We start from the raw sequence: 18,212 nt of genomic DNA on the forward strand, positions 1-18,212 counted from the left end.
AGGAGTTAATACTACATCAATTCACAATATGCATTACTGTAATAGTATCATTAAGCTGAGATTGCAATGCAATGATTTGTTTGTTATTTCCCAGTAGGTTAGTTCTACCAATAAATCATACCACACTTTGTATTTACTATTGCACTCAATTAAACTTAGTTTTTCACATACTGTCATAGCATTATAAGCTATAGGGAAAAATTTACTATTGCAGTCAGTTAAACTTATGTTTTCAACTACTGTTTTAACATTAGGGTAAAAATACTTCAAACACATTTGAACCCCTTGATCTCTTGCAGTATGACAGTATAGCACTATTGCAGTATAGCCTTTTAACACAACATCATTACACTGTAATGCAATCAGATTAAGTAGAGGCTTTTCCTTGAGCATCTAAAATCTAAATCCTTGTGTGATTCTTTACTTAGCACTGCAAGTAGTCTTATACTGTAACACTGCAATTAAAATTCACTTAGCTTAATAAAGTATATGCCAGTCATTCTGCCCTATTGTATATTGTGTGAACATACCAAATCAAGTACTGGTAAAATAAATGACAAATTTTTTCAGTATTAATGAAATATTTGTAATAACGTGTTCCGGGATATAATTTGTTAAACTTATAATTTGGTTGGAAAACTTGGATTAGAGGCTGGTTTTAAAAACTTGTGTCAAAGTTTTAGTTAAATAGCTGGTATTTATGCTTTGTCTATCATTTCATTTGGCCATTTAAACTTGTGTTGGGCAATATTTTTAACATTTATACATAGAGTATGTTTCAGTTAACTGTTTGCATTGCATAAACATGCAGTATTTATAGCAAGCAGTATAAGTGTTTCACAATCCTTCATAAAGTTTATCATGTATGTTGCTTCATTAATATATTGGAAACACTGTTTTGCCTAATATTCAACCTATTATTGCAGGTGCTTGTGTAAATACCGAACTATATTTAATTTGCATCTTGTTTAGTTAATGGCGTCATTAGTTTGTTCCCTTCATGCAAATTAATAAGTAACATATACATAACTTAGCATACCGTGCTGTATTATGTTGCATTATATGCACCAGGTATGCACTACTAGGATAATCATAAACAACTAATCAATCAATTTAAATTGGTCAAATTGCTTATATTATGTTTCATGTAAAAGCACTTATTTGGTAATGAAATACGGCGGGCTATTATGTGACTTTTCACACAGTCAGTAGGTAAATTCACTCACCTATATAAATATATATATAAAAGTCCAAATACTTGGTTAAACCCACTTATATAACAGTATGCTCTGTGTTTATTTTTAAAGTTTTCTATATGCTACAGTTTGGAAAAGTCTCAACTCATGTAAACACCACAAAATACAATTTAAATACAAATGGCAAATTTTATCAGACCATATGTAGTTCTATGTACCCTTTTTCCCATGATTTTAGTAAATATTATTATTATTATATATAAGCATAATTAAAGTCCGTAGTTTTAAATAGGTTATTGCATGTAAACTAATTTGCTTTTTACTGTTAATGTTAATGTATCCCTAAAGGGCAATGACGTGCTATAAATTCAAGTTACCAACCTTAATTTAGTGAGCCAATGGTGAATATAGTGGCCTATAAACCCATAAAAATTCAAATAATAAACACAGAAACAATCAAAACTTTAAAAACACAGAAATTGAAATAACAAACACAAAAAAACATTCAAAATCATTAAATAAAAACACAATGCTTCTTAGTTTTTAAAGGATTGTTGAATTGTTAAACAGAGTGACTTATGAACACATATACACCTTCAAAACCATTAAATAACAAATGTATTACTTGTAACAGGACCGGCTTCACCAGTTACCCTCCCAGCCCACCGATGATCAACTCACCTACTTGTCTCGTCACTTCTGTTCCAATGAAAGCATCAATGAAGATGACATTGGTAAGGTGTTTTAATATTATATTTAGAAAATAGTGAACTTTTTGCCAATTAACAACTAGCTGTCTACTGTGTAAGAGTGAAGTGTTCTGGTATAAATTATTATACAACTAAGAATTTAACAATTAACAGTGTTTTAAACATTCTACAACACTTATAGTGAAGATACGAGTGTATAATTTTGTAAATACTCTTTGTTTACTACTGAATGAAAACATGGTTCATACCCTTCTATATTATAAATGCAATGTTTAATGTAATGCAGTACTTTAAGAATAGGGGTCTATTGGACCTATGAAATTATACAAAGTTTTTTTAAATTCTTAGGGTTCAAGGCCGTAATAGCTTTCATATTTAAATTTATCATTGTGTATTATGATTCCATCAAGCACTTTAAAAATCACAAAGGGTTTGGGAATAGCACAAAGGATTAAAAACCACTGTTGTAATAGAAGGAATATTGAATAGCTTTTAACAATACCAGTTAATTCTCTGTTTGCTATTTTTTGTTTAATATATAGTAGGGTGGGGTAAAATGGAACACCTTTTCATTCTATTTTCCCGTCTCATTTGGTAGTAAACAAAGAACATTCAAAAAAATTATAAAACCTTATCTCCACGACTCCCATAGACCGTTTTTAATCGTTTAAAACACAATCAGGATATTTTGATATTCTGTACTAAAGGTGTCCCATCTCTCCCCACCCTACTATTTGTGTATTACGATATACTTTGCATATAATGTTCTTAGCTATTAGGGCGGAACTAATTCTAGGAGACAAGAAAATTAGTAATTATTCATGATCAATATGTAGAGAAGGGTTTTGGTGCCTTTTTAAATCAGCAATTTTGATGAATCAATATTATAGATAGGTGTGGTAGAAAAAGCTTAAAATAGGCATATTGTGTTATGGAAAAGAATGGTGTGTAGGAGTTTATACCTTTTGCAGAGCTTTCATGCACTCTAATAATTAATATATTCCCTTTATGTCCCAAAAGAATTCTTTTTGCTCCAGAACAGTTAGCATTCTTTGCTACTTGGCTTTAAATTACATTACTTGCGTATAATGTGGTGTAGGGAGGGCTTAGGCATTCCCAAATGGTTTTGCTATTTAACTATTCAATTCCGTGAATCTAACCCTGATCTGGTGCTCCTAGAGTTGGACGATTTTTGTGCAAAGAAAGGCAGAAGAATGTGGTGCCTGAAAAACGTAACAAAATAAATCGAGCAAATTGTATAATATAGGATATATATTTCGCATAAATGACATCGTCAGTCTTTTATTCAAACATGACCATAAGGTTTTACTATGAGCTTGTTTTTAGCAAATCGGTCCCCACTTAACGCACTTAGAGGGATAATTTTGTTGGTTTAGTTTTCTATGGGATGTGTGTATTGTCTGTGTCTTTTGTAACTCTGTGTACCTTTGAAAGATTTGTTGTTAATATACAGTTTCTTCGTCAAAGGTAGTTCATTGTTATGATTTATCGTTATTATATCAATATGACAACGAATCTCCGGTTTATCTTCACATGACTGTAAGTGTTGTCTTAGATTACTTTTAAAATAACACTTACAATATGGTGATATAGTAGTGTGAATAAGGTGAGATACCATTTGGCCTTTGCACATGTCTTGTGATTTTTTTTAAAATTAACAACGCTCTTTTAGAGTTACGGAGCTATGGTTATATCATTTTATAAATATTCTTTGCTTTACTCATGGATGGAAAAAAAGGATAATGATAACAGGCACCGTCTCCCCCTCCCTAATATACCCAAAGAATGCTTGCGTTGTATTGTTTTTTATTTCATCAAGCATTCCATAATACATTCCATAACATAGCTCTTTAAATTTATTAACTGTTTTAAAAATTTCACACACTTGAATATTTTTAAAGCATTCTTTTACCCACCTACAGGATTTGTTAGTTGTTACCCAACCAATTGTTAAATCCTGGTTTTCCACATTCACAGGGGGTTGCAGGAGCCCGTTTCGACCCCGTTCTCGTAGTTTAAGCCCTGGGCGAACCCCAGTTTCCCACGATTCCGAAGTAGTAATGATGAACAATGTATACCGAGAGAGATTCCCAAAAGCAGTGGCGCAGATGGAGGAAAAATTAAAGGTAATGACTGTAAATTGGATAACTGAGATTTTTTAATAATATTGTACGTTCCTTTGCTCATTTTTTTTTGTTTTTCTGCAACAATTTTTCCAATGACTTCATTAAAATACCGCCTTCTTGGAATAATTAAGATAGTTACTTTTAGTTCAAGCTTTAGTTTATGGAGTACCTATTAGGAATGCAACCACTTTGACAATCTTCAGTTGTATAGTCTATACACTCGACTCTAGTGTGTCCTTTAACAAAGGTAAAAAAAGTCATTATCTTTTAGCAATTTATCGAATCAAGTTCGCAAGGTCTTCAAACCCCCGTTTCGGACGCTGCGTGGAGTTTTGTGCATCACCAAGTGGTGAAAATGGCACGCTCGTGCTTACAAATGTCGCAGGAAAATCGGATCACTGCGAGATATTTCTTCGAACTTGCTGAGAATTTGGAAAAACTGATTGAAGAGGTTAGTTCATGCTGTGAAGCTTTTTAGGCTCCTTTTTAAGCAATACTCTTTGTGAGTTTTGGGTATTTTGGAGAAGTTTTTTAAGCAATACTTTTTTATGCTCATGTAATTGGTTTTGTTAGTCTGTTTTATGCAATTAAGCGGTATTTATTTTATAGTGTAGATTTGACCAAAGTAAACTTCTTAAATTAATATATGAGTAAATCCTGATCATATGATTTAGGCTCATGAAAAGTCAGCAGCTGGAAGTGGGGGAATCACAAAGCTTGTAAAAAAGTTCATGATGATTGTTGCGCGACCGGCAAGACTTCTAGAGTGCCTGGTGAGCGACAAGTGTTCACTTTAAGTGTAAAGTTAAGCCCAATGTTGTCAACAGTTTTAACATATTGTTAACACTTTAAACAGTTTTTACTTTAAGCATTTTGTTTTACCCTTTTGTAAAATTGTAAACAAAAAATCAAAATTTTAACTGTACCTGCAGGAATTTAGCCCCGAAGAATTCTACCAGTTGTTAGAATCAGCTGAATATGTTGCTAAGGAAAGTAGGGGTTGCATTGGAACTGAGATACCACAGTATATAGTACAACAGTTGGGACTTACTTCGGTGAAGTTTTGTTAAAATTTTGTTTATATTTTTTATACATTTTGTTTTATGTTTATAACAACTTATTATAAATCTCTAATCTGATGTGTCAGGTTTTAAAAACAAAAAAACCTGCCAGCAACAATTAATATAAATTTTTGATAAGTCTTTTAAAAGTACTAGTATATCATTTGCCTGCTAGAGTAGTCCTTATTTCATCAACTTTTATTTGCAGTTTTTCAAGTTTGTGTGGTTAACATTCGGTTCTAAAATCAGATTTTAATTGATTTGTTAAAATTCCCCCATTAGTGGCCAATGCTTTAAAATTAGCGTTTAATATTTGCAGAATGGAGCGTGGTTTAGGTAAATATTTACGCAGGCGTAGGGTTGTGTGATTTATGAATGAATATACGAAACCACTTCTGATCTTTTTCTTTATGATTAGTGATTAAAATGATGGAAAATAATATAATGTCCCTTTCTCCTTCTATAAAATCATCATAATGCTTAATAAAAAAAAAAAATTTTAATTATTTCCCTGTATAATATATGGCGGTTATAAAACTATTGGTAGATAATCTAAAATCCCGGCCCGTATAATGTATCTCTGTCTTTGTATGCAGAATATAATGTAATAAAAAGTATGGGTCTTAAATTCTGATTTCTAAACTACATCTTAATGTTGTAGGCACAATATATTGTAGGTAATGAAATGGTCAGTTAAACTTGAATTCTGGCTCTTAAATGTATCTACGTCTTTCTAATCACAATGTTTTGAAGGTATTAAAAATAGTAGCAGATACTGCTAGATTAACCTCAAACTGTATGCTGGTGTCTTTCTATGCAGAGTATATTGTAAGCAATAAAAATTTGGTTGATCTTGATAAACTCCAATTCTGACTTATATAGGATTTTTACCTTTCTATGCAGAGTATATTGTAAGCAATAAAAATTTGGTTGATCTTGATAAACTCCAATTCTGACTTATATAGGATTTTTACCTTTCTATGCAGAGTATATTGTAAGCAATAAAAATTTGGTTGATCTTGATAAACTCAAATTCTGACTTATATAGGATTTTTACCTTTCTATGCAGAGTATATTGTAAGCAATAAAAATTTGGTTGATCTTGATAAACTCAAATTCTGACTTATATAGGATTTTTACCTTTCTATGCAGAGTATATTGTAAGCAATAAAAATTTGGTTGATCTTGATAAACTCAAATTCTGACTTATATAGGATTTTTACCTTTCTATGCAGAGTATATTGTAAGCAATAAAAATTTGGTTGATCTTGATAAACTCAAATTCTGACTTATATAGGATTTTTACCTTTCTATGCAGAGTATATTGTAAGCAATAAAAATTTGGTTGATCTTGATAAACTCAAATTCTGACTTATATAGGATTTTTACCTTTCTATGCAGAGTATATTGAAAGTTCGTTCATCATCGAGTGATTCGGAAGAAAATGAGGAAAATTCGTGTCCACAACCACAACAAGTTACTGAAGATGATTTTATTGTCAAGAAACTCATCAGTAATGGAGCATATGGGTAAGAAGACACCAATATATTGAGATTTAAGTTTTACATCCTACTTAAGAGGTAACAGGCCAATCCTGTCCTAAATCCTATGGCGAGCCATGTACTGGACCCCACCCACATTGAATAGAATGTGTTCTATTCATATAGCTCCGTGGGGTATTTTGTTTTGGTGGTTTATTTAAGTAACTTATTTTTCACAGTAGTAATTGTCAGTTATTTCATTGGGCAAGGCATTTAACAGAAATTGTTCTAACTCAGTGGTCTCTTATGAGTTGAGGAAATTGTCAGCCATACATTTACAGGAAAAAAAGAAATATTTTATCGTTGTGGTATATTTAAGTGAAATATTTCTCACAGACAGAGTAGAAATTGTCATTTATTTAAAGTTTATTTAAATTATACCAACTTTTCCTTCAAATTGTATGTCATCCAAATTTTCCAAATAAAGTTGACGTTTTTATTTCGGAAACCGGAGACAAAAATCTGAAAACTTTATCGAAATCAATGAAAATTCCTGCCAGACAAATCATTATTTCCCTATGAATAAATCATCACCTTAGCTTCACATGTTTGCTCTATGGAAGCAAAGTCTTAAATTTTTAATTTTTTTAGCTCTGTATTCCTGGTGCGACACAAAGAAACTTCACAGCGATTCGCGCTCAAAAAGATAAATAAGCATAACCTGGCCCTGCGCAATGAAGTGCAGCAGGTAGGCATATTAATATAGCTATAGTCATCCATATGACGGCTATAAATTTCGAGAAGGCTATGATGTAGTACTTTTCAACCTTTTTGGTTAAACATTAAAAAAATATATATTCTAAGCTTCAATTGATTGTTTTTTTTACCGACCCTATTCCAAAATCACACAACATTTTGTAAACATACGACAAAACGTATTTAACTTTTACAATAACAGCATTATTCCACCCCACAGGTTTTCGCAGAGCGTGACATCCTCACATTTGTCGAGAACCCCTTCGTGGTAACGATGTACTGCTCGTTCCAAACCAAACACCACCTGTGCATGGTCATGGAATACGTGGAGGGAGGGGACGTGGCTTCCCTTATCAAGGTTTTTCACTTAAAAAATAACTTTTTTACCTGTTTTCATTGGAGTTTAAAGTGAAGTAAACATCTTTTACCAGTATTTTGTCCAAATGAACTAGTTTTTATCAAGATTGTACTGACTAGATTCTTTGTTTACCAGTAACCTCTACAGCAAGCATTTATTTCCCAAAATCCCACAAAAAAATGTTTTCAAAAGCTATATTTTACGAATATGCTCCTAAAAGATTCTTTGTTTACCAGTAATCCTTTATTTTTTCTATTAATTCCAAAATTTCAGTTAAATAAGTATTACCAAATTTGCTAGTGTCCTTCACAGAAAATGCAGGTAATTTACCCACAAGGACAAATATTTTGATCCTATAATTCTATGGCTGCAGTCTGGGCCAGAATTGAAAGTTCCGTCCCAAGTATTAACACAAACATATTACCACATATATATAAAACAGTATCATTTTTAACACCAACATTTTATATACAGAACATATCAGTACTCCCAGATGAAGTGGCGCAAATGTATTTTGCTGAGACTGTCCTTGCATTGGAGTACTTACATAACTATGGAGTTGTTCATAGGGATTTAAAACCAGACAAGTAAGAAGTGCATTTTGAAGATGTTCTACTTTATTACCACAAGCTTTTTTTTTTTTTTTTTTTTGAAGATTATATTCAATTTTATTACCTCAAAGGTTTTAACAAAACATACTAATATTACATTATTATGTGATAAAACATTAATAAAATGTTTTTTCTATAAAATGAATTCGTTGTCAAATTTTCTGCTTTATCTGCCAAGCACTGTTTAAAATCCTGTACTCAGCAAAAGGCCCTGATGTCTTTTTTTCGTGCTATGGCAAAATGGTTCGTGGGCCTAGCCAAGAGTTTGTATGTTTAGGAATCAATGCTGCTACCATTGTAGGCGTGTGTGTCCTTAAGCAAGACGCTTGACCACAAAAAAATAAGTTAATACGCTTAACAACAAAAAATAAGTTATATAACTTATAAACCACACATTACTTAAAAAATCTAAATCTTTATTCCAGCTTATTGATAACATCGATGGGCCATATCAAGCTGACGGATTTTGGGTTATCTAAAGTTGGGTTGATGTCACGGACAACCAACCTATACGAATCACATCTGGATACTCAACAACAGTTCAACGACAGACAGGTAAAACTATTAATTATGGTTTAATTATCCAGCACCGCCGCTCAGTGGTTGGGTGTTTGCTTTGTGAAGGTAGGGTAGTGGGTTCAGATCACGATACTGGGTGATGTGCCTTGCGCAAGACACATGACATAGATTCCCCAACCAAGCGATCACTAATATGTTTAACATTCTGGGTGTTGGGGAATGGGCGGACTCTAGCCTCAATATTTTATGTCAAAAAAAAGCAACTTTTATGTCCAAAATAACGTGTTTTAAAACCTGTATTTACTATTTTTAACATAAATTTAGAATTTGGGTAACATGTAAAATAATTTTACATATTCACAAACACCCACATGCTTATGCCACAGTTATGCGCAATAATGGCAGTGTTTTGCTATTTGTGTACTGTGACAAATATAACAGTAATAACAATAACAGTATGCCTTACACTTGCTCTAAAATATTCATGAGAAAATTCCGCTGGTTTGGCTCAGCGCGGAATTAAACGGTGACATCACCAGGTTGACAGCAAATATTGACAACTCTTAAAATATTGATCGTTCCAGTGAAAAGCAATCAATGCTATAATCTCAATGGTTACCTATTCCACTATGGGGTAATTTTATTTTAATTTTCGTGAAAGCACAAAGTAAACTTAAGGCCAGTAACGAATAAATATGACAGTACGTTTCAGGTAATAATACAAATTTAATATAATTTTTTTTAATTTGTCAACTTAAAATTACAAAATAATTATGAAAATTTTAACACCTTAGGCCCATAGTACTAGTGGAAAACATTTTGAAGTTTTAAATATGTTTATTGATTCACTCTCTTCGAAAAAAAACATGTTCTCACCCTGTTAACTTACCCTTTTAGGTAAACAGTAAGAAAACCATTGAAACATAAAGCTTAATTAGCGATAGTGTAATAAAATCCAATGCATTATCAAACAATTTTAACATCCATAGGTACATGGCACACCAGAGTATATCGCTCCTGAAGTGATTCTACACCTTGGGTACGGCACCCCTGTAGACTGGTGGTCAGCTGGCATATGTTTGTATGAATTTCTTGTTGGTTGCGTCCCGTTTTTCGGCCAAACTCCGGATGAGTTGTTTATGCAAGCTATCAATGGTAAGCGGTCTAGTTTTATGATTACTTTTTTTTTCGCCTTTTTTGTTACAGATACAATCTTCAATTTTTTAAATTTGTCCTAAAATTTTTATATTTTCTTTTTACTATTTTTAACAAGTTATCTCATTGAATAATTATCTAGGCTTTTACCTTGACCCCTTTACCTACCCCAATTTAAATTAATTTATTTGCTCTCAGATGACATCGTGTGGCCGGAGGGCGAGGACGCTTTATCCGAAGATGCGATAAGTCTCATCTCGTGTTTACTTGACCGTGACCCGCTTAATAGACTTGGTAGCAGAGGGGCATTTGAGGTGAAAATATATTTTGGCTATTTTTTTTTTAAAGTAATAATGTTTTATTTTTTAGGGTAAAATATTGAATTGGGAAATATTTTTCTTGGTAGCTGAAAGACGTTTATAATAAAAATACATATAGTAAAAAATCGTTGTCTATGGCAACCTCAATTCTAAACTTTTGTGTATAAAACTAATTTTCAATAAACGCTTTTTTTATAATCTGATTACATCATGTAGATTGTGGAATCATTGTTGCTAAAAATAAACAATTAAACTTCAACTCATAATTTGAAACTCATTTATGACAAAACTTATTTCCTACTTCCAGGTGAAAAGTCACCCCTACTTTGACAGCATGGATTGGAACAATCTTCTTCGGCAAAAAGCTCAGTTTGTTCCTCAGATTGATGATGAAGAAGACACAAGTTACTTTGATAGTGAGTCATATACATGATTATCCTGTTCCTATATTCAACAAAAAAAATTTACAAAAATACCAATATTTTAACAGTGAGTGATGGGACCTATAAAAATATATATATATATAGTAGGGTGGGGGAAGATGGGACACCTTTTCATTCTATTTTCTTGTCACATTTGGTAGTAAACAAAAAAAATACAAATAATCATAGAACTGTATCCTCCCAACTCCCACAGACCGTTGTTAATTGTTTAAAACACGATCTAAATATTTGGGTATTATGTGCCAAAGGTGTCCCATCTTCCCCCACCCTACTATATATATATATATATAATATTAAAAAAAAATCTGTATATATATAACTGTTTTTTTTATAGTAAGTCTCGTACCTAATTACCCATGTTTTCAACATTAACTAAACAATTTGTTGATAGTAAGGCCCCATACATATTTACTGTGTTTCTAAAATAGATTTAATGAAAAAAAAAACAATTTGTTGACAATAAGTCCTAAAAATAAAATAACCCAAAGCTTTTTTTTCTAAAAATTCAAAAAAAATATTGTTTAACCTAACAAAAATCCATATTTAGGCATATCCCACTTGTATACAAACCTCCCTGACAAAGTATTTGCGTAAAAACCAATAAAAATCTTTTGTTTTCAGCATGTGGGAAACAACTTATATTCTATTATAAAAAATAATTCTACTTATTGTTCAAAATATTCTGATTAGCCCCAAAACCGATATAAAATCCTGTTATATATCGCAATTGTATCCCCTTAAGCAAAGTATTGGCAAAATTTAACTTAAAACCTCATGTTTTTAGCCCGTAGAGACCGGTACACTCACGACAGTGACATTCCTGACACATCAGAATGTGATGACGCCACAAATGACCAATTCGATGTCGCAAACTTTTCCTCGAGCACTAAGAGGTTTTCTGAGGTAATTGGAGCTTAGGCGTAATGTTAAGGGTGTCTGGATGATATGTCACCCCAACATTTAAAACCAGGGTGATATTTTGACATTGGATCTATTGCTACAAAATAAAAATACGAAATACAGAACAAAATTCAGTCCACAAATTGTGTAACATAAAGGTATATGTTTTAAACTCGTATTCAAATAGAAAGATGTGGCATTCTATGTTTTAGCACCCCAATTTTCTCATTTAAAACTACTTTTTACTCTGCTGTTAAGTAAATCAAAGCTGATGTTTTAGCTTTTGCTGCAAGTAATCAAACTAATTTATCCAGAAACTGCAAACCAATAGAAAAGGGTCAATAGACAGCAACCCCAAAGCTAAAATTCGCCTCCAGAATCGCATAGACGGGTGAGTAGGTTTAACTACTTGTTCCTACTGTTGGTATTGCACCAGTGTTTCCAAGTGCAGTGTTGCCGGTTTGCTGGGGCATTTTTTATAATATTCCAAGGCTTGTGACAATAATGTGTAAAGTGTAAAAAATTAAAAGTAAAAGTGTAAAAAGTTTGTTTGTTTTTTTCTGTAAAAGTGTAAAAAGTTTGTATTTTTTTAATATATTTTAAACATAAATTGCTTTTATAGTTAGAAATTCCAGGGGTTGCCGCAATAATCGAATTAATGTAAGATTGGGTTTCTATTTTTAATGATAAATAGAATTTTTAAATAGTTTTTTTAAGTAGTTATAGTTTTATAATTATAAAATATAGGTGTTGCTGGAATCCCTGGAAAATTCTCAGAGTAGGCTAATAAGCTTGCATACCATGTACCATAAAAATTAAGACTATTGCTTTAAAACACTTTGGTTTGTACCCAACAGAAGCCAGAGTGCGACCCAGGAGTCAACAGATGATGATGTTTCGGTAATAAGAAACCCGTTAGCCAACGTGAAGGTTGAGGAAGAAGAAACTGATCTTGGGAAGAAGTCCGATGATGAAGTTTCAGAAGAAACAAACTCAGTTGTGCCAGCGGAAATCATGGGCAGCACTGGAAGCTGCGTTTCTTTAGAAAACTCGGTCAACACTGAGAGTCACACTGGCTCGCATCGGCGACAGAGCTCTGACAGTTCTCTTGCTAGTGGGAGCAGCCATACAAGCCCCCTGCTCAGAGCCGCGCAGTCATCTGATAAGCAGTGGCTAACCTCCACCCCAAACGCTGCACTACCGGTCCAACTTCATCGCAAAGTTGGCCAGAGTCTCTCAGACTCCACAGCGCCCCCTACCATCACAAAATCACCGTTAAATTCAACTCTCGACCGCTCGAGCTCAAAATCCCCAGAAATGGGTTGCTTACGTAACATCAAGAAATCTCGCAGCATGTCAGCAGACAGCCCGCTCCTACAAACCAGTGATAGCATCAACCCTTCTCCTGATGCCGGCTCTGCCTTCAAACCAAGTACCACCGTAACCCCTCCCGTGACATCCCACCAGTTACATCCACATCACGCGATCCGGAACCGAGCCTCTTCCTCCTCAGAAGACAGAGTCCTCCCTCACTCCCCTCTCCTATCTGTGATCCCTCAGAAACAAGTAACCCCAGCCACACACCCCCATTACCCCCACCATCGCCCCCGATACCGTCGGATGTCCTCTTGCTCTTCTGTGGGTTCATTAAACTACATGGCAACTGCCAGATCAGGGACCGCCACCCCTATACCCATTGACAAGATGTTGGACCCGTCTCTAGTAACCCCAGTAACAAAACAGCGAAACCAGTTCAGTCCCACCAGTAGCGTTAGTAGTGAAGCCAATAGTCCTGACTTGAACAGCCATCTAAGCCACACACCAAGTAAAACACCTGTAAGTTTCAACCTTGATAAACAACACACTTTTAAAAAAATTAACTGTTTTTTATAGTTAGTGGGGTAGTTTACCACAAATTTTTGTAAATAAAATGTTCAAACTAAAACCTTTTTTTTAATCAAAATTTTTTTTAAAGTATTTAAAATAGCAGTCATAAGGTGTATTAAGTTTAAGAGTTGAACTTAACAAAATAAAAATATTTAATGATGTTTGCAATGACGTAAATTGGGGTAAACCTACCCACCCTGCCACCCCAGGTTTGGCGCCTAAAATTTTGTCAAATTAACCTTAAAACAATCTTAAAACAAAATATTAAGAGACCCCTATACCCATAGTTTCAGGAGCCGTCATTAGAAGAAGTGATGCACCGTAGGTTCCACCACTACCCTGCTAATTCACCTCGTTCTCGCAACCACAGTGGAGAGATTAAACGATCACGTTCGATCAAGCGTAGCATTATTAAATCATCAAGTGCGTCTTCTCTGCAGGTAAAAAAATCTTTCTTAAAAAACATTTTTTGTTTAAATTATTTTTTTTTGATTTTTTCAAAAGTTAAAAAATTGTTTAGTTTATATTTAAGCATTTTTTAATTCAATTGTTTATTATTTTAAAAGCTTGTAAAAAATTAACTAATATTTTTTATTTATTATACCCTAACACCCCTCTTTTTATACATTCCAAGCTGATGATACCAAATATAGACGACAGTTTACCCCCTTCACCCCTGGCCAGCCCCCGTTCCGTGCACCCACCTCACCCCTCAATTCTCTCCAACCCCAGCTCCCGAGATTCCTCTCCCGGCCGATCCTTCTCCCCCGTCCCAGGGTCACCCCGCCCCCCTATTGTAATACCTCGCACCACGCGAGGGTTTGGGTTCAAGATCCAAGCAATTCCTGTCTTTCGAAACAACGGGAATACATTTGACGTCCATCACATTGTAACGGTAAGTTTCAACAACCAGTTTATCGCTTCTACTTTAAAAGATGTTGGATTCTTTAAAAAAATTATGGATAAATGTAACGGTTAACCACTAGAGAAACTACAGGGCTCATGCACTTTATGTGTAACTTTGTACATAAATGAAAAACATTGTCTATTTCTATGCTTTAAACAGTTGTTTTTGTTTTTAGCAAACCCAAAAAAATTCTGAAAAAAAATGTATATTTTTGTGAACCCATCTAACTTACCCTTTTACTTTCCAGCAAGTTGATGAGAAAGGATCAGCATACACTGCTGGGTTAAGAGTAGGTGACCTTATTACCCATGTAAATAATGAACTTGTGCAGGGTATGGTTCACACTAGTGTGCTACAACTTATGTACAGGTCAAATAAGGTAAGATGTTGCTCTCTTTTATGTTTTGTTACAAATGTTTTTAAATTACATATTTTTTGTCTTTTCTTTATTTTTCATCCAGTGTTCTTCTGCCTTTTTTTATATACTTCAAGTTATACTATATATATGTATATAGTTTATACTTTTTTCCCATGTATCAGAAATCAAAATTAATAGTCGTTACTTGCATATATAACATTTATATATCTTTAGTTATTTGAACCTGCATTTGCGAAAATTTCTATGTTTATAACTCTATTGAAAAATATAGTCTAGATTTTCAACATTTTTATTTTTTTCAGATTTCTATTCAAGCCGTTCCGCTTGAGAGCACATCAATTAAAATCGGGCGTCGCCCGTCCAAAAACCGGTCAAAACCAATCCGGCGCAGAAAACGCCAGTTTATACCGCATCGAACCGGTTCCATAACCAGCAAGCGATACACTGGCACATCTGCTGGTGGAGGGAGTTCCCCAGCTATGGTATCTTCACCCTTGCACTGCTACAAGAACAAGAGACGCGGTTCAATTATTCGTAACGGCCGCCAAACAGGTTAGAACTTAATTATAACAAATTGCATGCGATATTTCTCTTTTATTTAAATATGACTGACAATTCAGACAACCTAATGGTAGCCGTGTCCAATTTTGTAACCATTGTCCCACAGAGTCAGACATTTAACATTTTTACCGCTTACACCCAACACCCGTCCAATAATCACAACCCCACGTTTACAGACACTCGGGTCCACTCACCCCTCTTGACCCCGAACCGTAGTAAATCAAAAATGATGACATCAGCATCAAGTGGTGAAATACAAGAGGCAAGTCACCCCCAATCTCCCCCGCTGGGTCGTTTGGAACAAGATCTAAGCAGCGCGTCATCAAAAGTGAGAAACAAACATATTTTTTCGCTTTTCCATCAACCGTGTTTCACTCCCAGCAACCAAATTTGTCAGTAAAAACATCATCCATCTACCATATTTTACTTTTAGTAGCCATATTTTGTCTCTAGTGACTACGTGTTGCCCATAACAACTATATTCCGCCCCCCAGAGACCACATTTTGCCAATAAAAATACATATTATGCCACTAGAAACCATATTTTATCCCTAGCAACCATATTTTGTCCTTGAAAACCAAATTTTCTCCCTATCCACCCCTATTACATCACAAACCCCACTCTAACCCTCTTTACCCCACTTTCAGAGTACAAGCCCCAACTCAACGTTATCCGACAGCGCCACGCCCACCCCCTTACTGATGGCCGACACCAGCACCCCAGGCCCCTCAAAATCAGCGAGCTTCACCATGACCCCCAACCCCCGTCCCACCAGCAGACCCATGTCACTTGAGGTAAACTTGCAGTTTAAAAAACCTATGAACCTATTTCAATTTCCACTACTTTAAAAAAGAATTTATCACACAGATACTGTTTTGGACAGAATAGCACTTTTGTTAAAATAAACTAAACTTTAATTTAAATATAAAGCGTTAACTTTCCTAAATATTGAAAACTTTGACTAAAAAAAACATTGTTATCACTAAAATTGCTCCCAAACCAATTCTTGCTCGTCTGAACCTTTTTCATCCACAGAAGCTCACCCGTAGCATCCGGAGTTCTCGGAGGAAATCCACCGGTCACATCCCTCTCTCACCTCTCGCAAGAGTCCCAAACTCCCCCTCTCCGCTCCTCCTAATTGACCCCTCCTTCACCCAGTCCTCCGATGCTACTCCCGCATCCTCATCCAAGGATCAGGGTCCGGAGCTCCTCGCATCCAGGAGCACAGACTCTTCTTCTTCGTCCAAGGTCTTCAGCATGTTCAAGGTGAAAATTCAAAAATAAATAGAAAAATTCAAAAATACCCAATTTATTTAATGTTTAATTTTTTTACCAAAATTTATTTTCTTTATTTTTTAAAAAATTAAAAAAAATCACCCTCGATACAACACAAATCTCCGTACCAGCGCTTGTCCCATTAAACTGCACGCCCATACTAAACATTTTTAAAAAGTCGCCCGTTTTCATTTTTAGAGCGGTTCCCGTCAAAAATTAAAAGCCACAAAACCCCAACGGTCAAAATCATTCAAAGGCGCCCTTAAGCAAGACCGTGGAGTTCAACATAGCGATCCAAGTTCCACAGATGTTCCCACGAATCTCCGAGATTAGCGCTTCGTTTTTTGTTTCTTTTTCTCCGATATATCAGTTTTTGCACAGTGTTTTGGGCGCCATCGCCCGCCGTAGTATTATGCTTAATTTATCGTGTGTCGTACCCGTTTACAATAGCTTGCACGTATTTTTACTTACAGCAAGTGTCACCCAACCCCCTTTTTCTCCTTTTCCCGTTAACTGACGTCACCGGTGACGTAATCATGCTTGGTGACGTCACACGCCTTGCGACGTCCTCCTTCTTGCTTGCTTAGACATTATTCTAATGTCGCTACATGCATTCTGCCACTATACCCGTCGTCGCCCACACTTGTACATTTGTACACACACATGGAGACGACCTTTTTTTCAAACTTTAACTTACCGCACACTAACCTATAGCGTTAACAACGCGAAATAAATTGTGTTTTTTTATTGGTGACGACCGTATGTTTATCATGAACTAATCAAGTATGCAAGTGTCAGCATCGAATAACTAAGGCCAGAAGTAAAATGGATCTAGTTTATAAATTGCGCTCATGCTCCACGAATAATATGCAGTAATTATCGCGTTCTATCCCAGACAGTAATACAAATAGTTTTTACGATTATCAACTCTCAGTTTAAGGCGTAATTCGGGTATATAGTTTGTAAAATCATTTACCACCAAACGGGATGGAAACATGTTTCATCTTACCCCAACCTACTATATTATCACATGTAAATTTCCTGTCCACTGTTCTGTAACTTTGCGTGATTATTTTTCAAATCCGATCTTGGCCCAGTTTCGATTTCAAAACAAACCAGTTTAAACTGGTTCAATGCGCTTTCTACGTCACGGGGTTTACTTTTCTTGTGGTAATCAAGGATTTGTATATGATGACGTAGGTCCTGTCTAAACAACTATCGACTTTTGCATCTTACTTTCCCAACGACCTTCGTCGAACCGATGACATTCAAATAAAGTGGATTTCTTGGCCCGGGTGATGCTTTGCCAGCATTATAGCTGTATCGCGTATAAGCTTAAACTGTTATCAGATCAGATTAGCGACACTTTTCGTGGAAAATGCATATCAACAATTAAACATGACAAATCAAATTATGAACTAACTTCTGGCCGGAAAAAAAGCCAAATATCTGGAATTATCCAGTCTTGACCAGAAACTTGAGGTATTTCTCACATCTGTATAAAGGTCAGTTAAGATGAACATTATCATTCGATTTGACCTTCTG

The 18,212-nt window shown here is 34.8% G+C and overlaps 1 protein-coding gene across 3 annotated transcripts in view; it reads left to right on the plus strand.

Annotated features, from left to right (window-relative positions):
- LOC149735975 (microtubule-associated serine/threonine-protein kinase 3-like) overlaps positions 1 to 17,419 on the plus strand; it is a 31,277-nt gene extending 13,858 nt beyond the window's left edge. For all 3 annotated transcript variants that reach the window (XM_089878810.1, XM_089878811.1, XM_089878812.1), the window contains 24 exons: positions 1,831 to 1,930; positions 3,905 to 4,053; positions 4,325 to 4,504; positions 4,728 to 4,826; positions 4,986 to 5,108; positions 6,516 to 6,643; positions 7,247 to 7,343; positions 7,572 to 7,709; positions 8,184 to 8,296; positions 8,746 to 8,875; positions 9,829 to 9,994; positions 10,193 to 10,308; positions 10,622 to 10,730; positions 11,542 to 11,660; positions 11,972 to 12,048; positions 12,515 to 13,493; positions 13,832 to 13,984; positions 14,179 to 14,439; positions 14,699 to 14,830; positions 15,133 to 15,382; positions 15,568 to 15,719; positions 16,040 to 16,186; positions 16,428 to 16,658; positions 16,866 to 17,419. In XM_089878810.1, coding sequence (XP_089734936.1) covers positions 1,831 to 1,930; positions 3,905 to 4,053; positions 4,325 to 4,504; positions 4,728 to 4,826; positions 4,986 to 5,108; positions 6,516 to 6,643; positions 7,247 to 7,343; positions 7,572 to 7,709; positions 8,184 to 8,296; positions 8,746 to 8,875; positions 9,829 to 9,994; positions 10,193 to 10,308; positions 10,622 to 10,730; positions 11,542 to 11,660; positions 11,972 to 12,048; positions 12,515 to 13,493; positions 13,832 to 13,984; positions 14,179 to 14,439; positions 14,699 to 14,830; positions 15,133 to 15,382; positions 15,568 to 15,719; positions 16,040 to 16,186; positions 16,428 to 16,658; positions 16,866 to 17,000 — 4,284 coding nt within the window. In that variant the 3' untranslated portion in view covers positions 17,001 to 17,419. The remainder of the gene's footprint in view (positions 1 to 1,830; positions 1,931 to 3,904; positions 4,054 to 4,324; positions 4,505 to 4,727; positions 4,827 to 4,985; positions 5,109 to 6,515; positions 6,644 to 7,246; positions 7,344 to 7,571; positions 7,710 to 8,183; positions 8,297 to 8,745; positions 8,876 to 9,828; positions 9,995 to 10,192; positions 10,309 to 10,621; positions 10,731 to 11,541; positions 11,661 to 11,971; positions 12,049 to 12,514; positions 13,494 to 13,831; positions 13,985 to 14,178; positions 14,440 to 14,698; positions 14,831 to 15,132; positions 15,383 to 15,567; positions 15,720 to 16,039; positions 16,187 to 16,427; positions 16,659 to 16,865) is intronic.
- The last annotated feature ends 793 nt before the right edge of the window (positions 17,420 to 18,212 follow it).

The sequence above is a fragment of the Ciona robusta genome, chromosome 5 (assembly GCF_009617815.1).
Source record: "Ciona robusta chromosome 5, ASM961781v2".
NCBI lineage: Eukaryota > Metazoa > Chordata > Ascidiacea > Phlebobranchia > Cionidae > Ciona > Ciona robusta.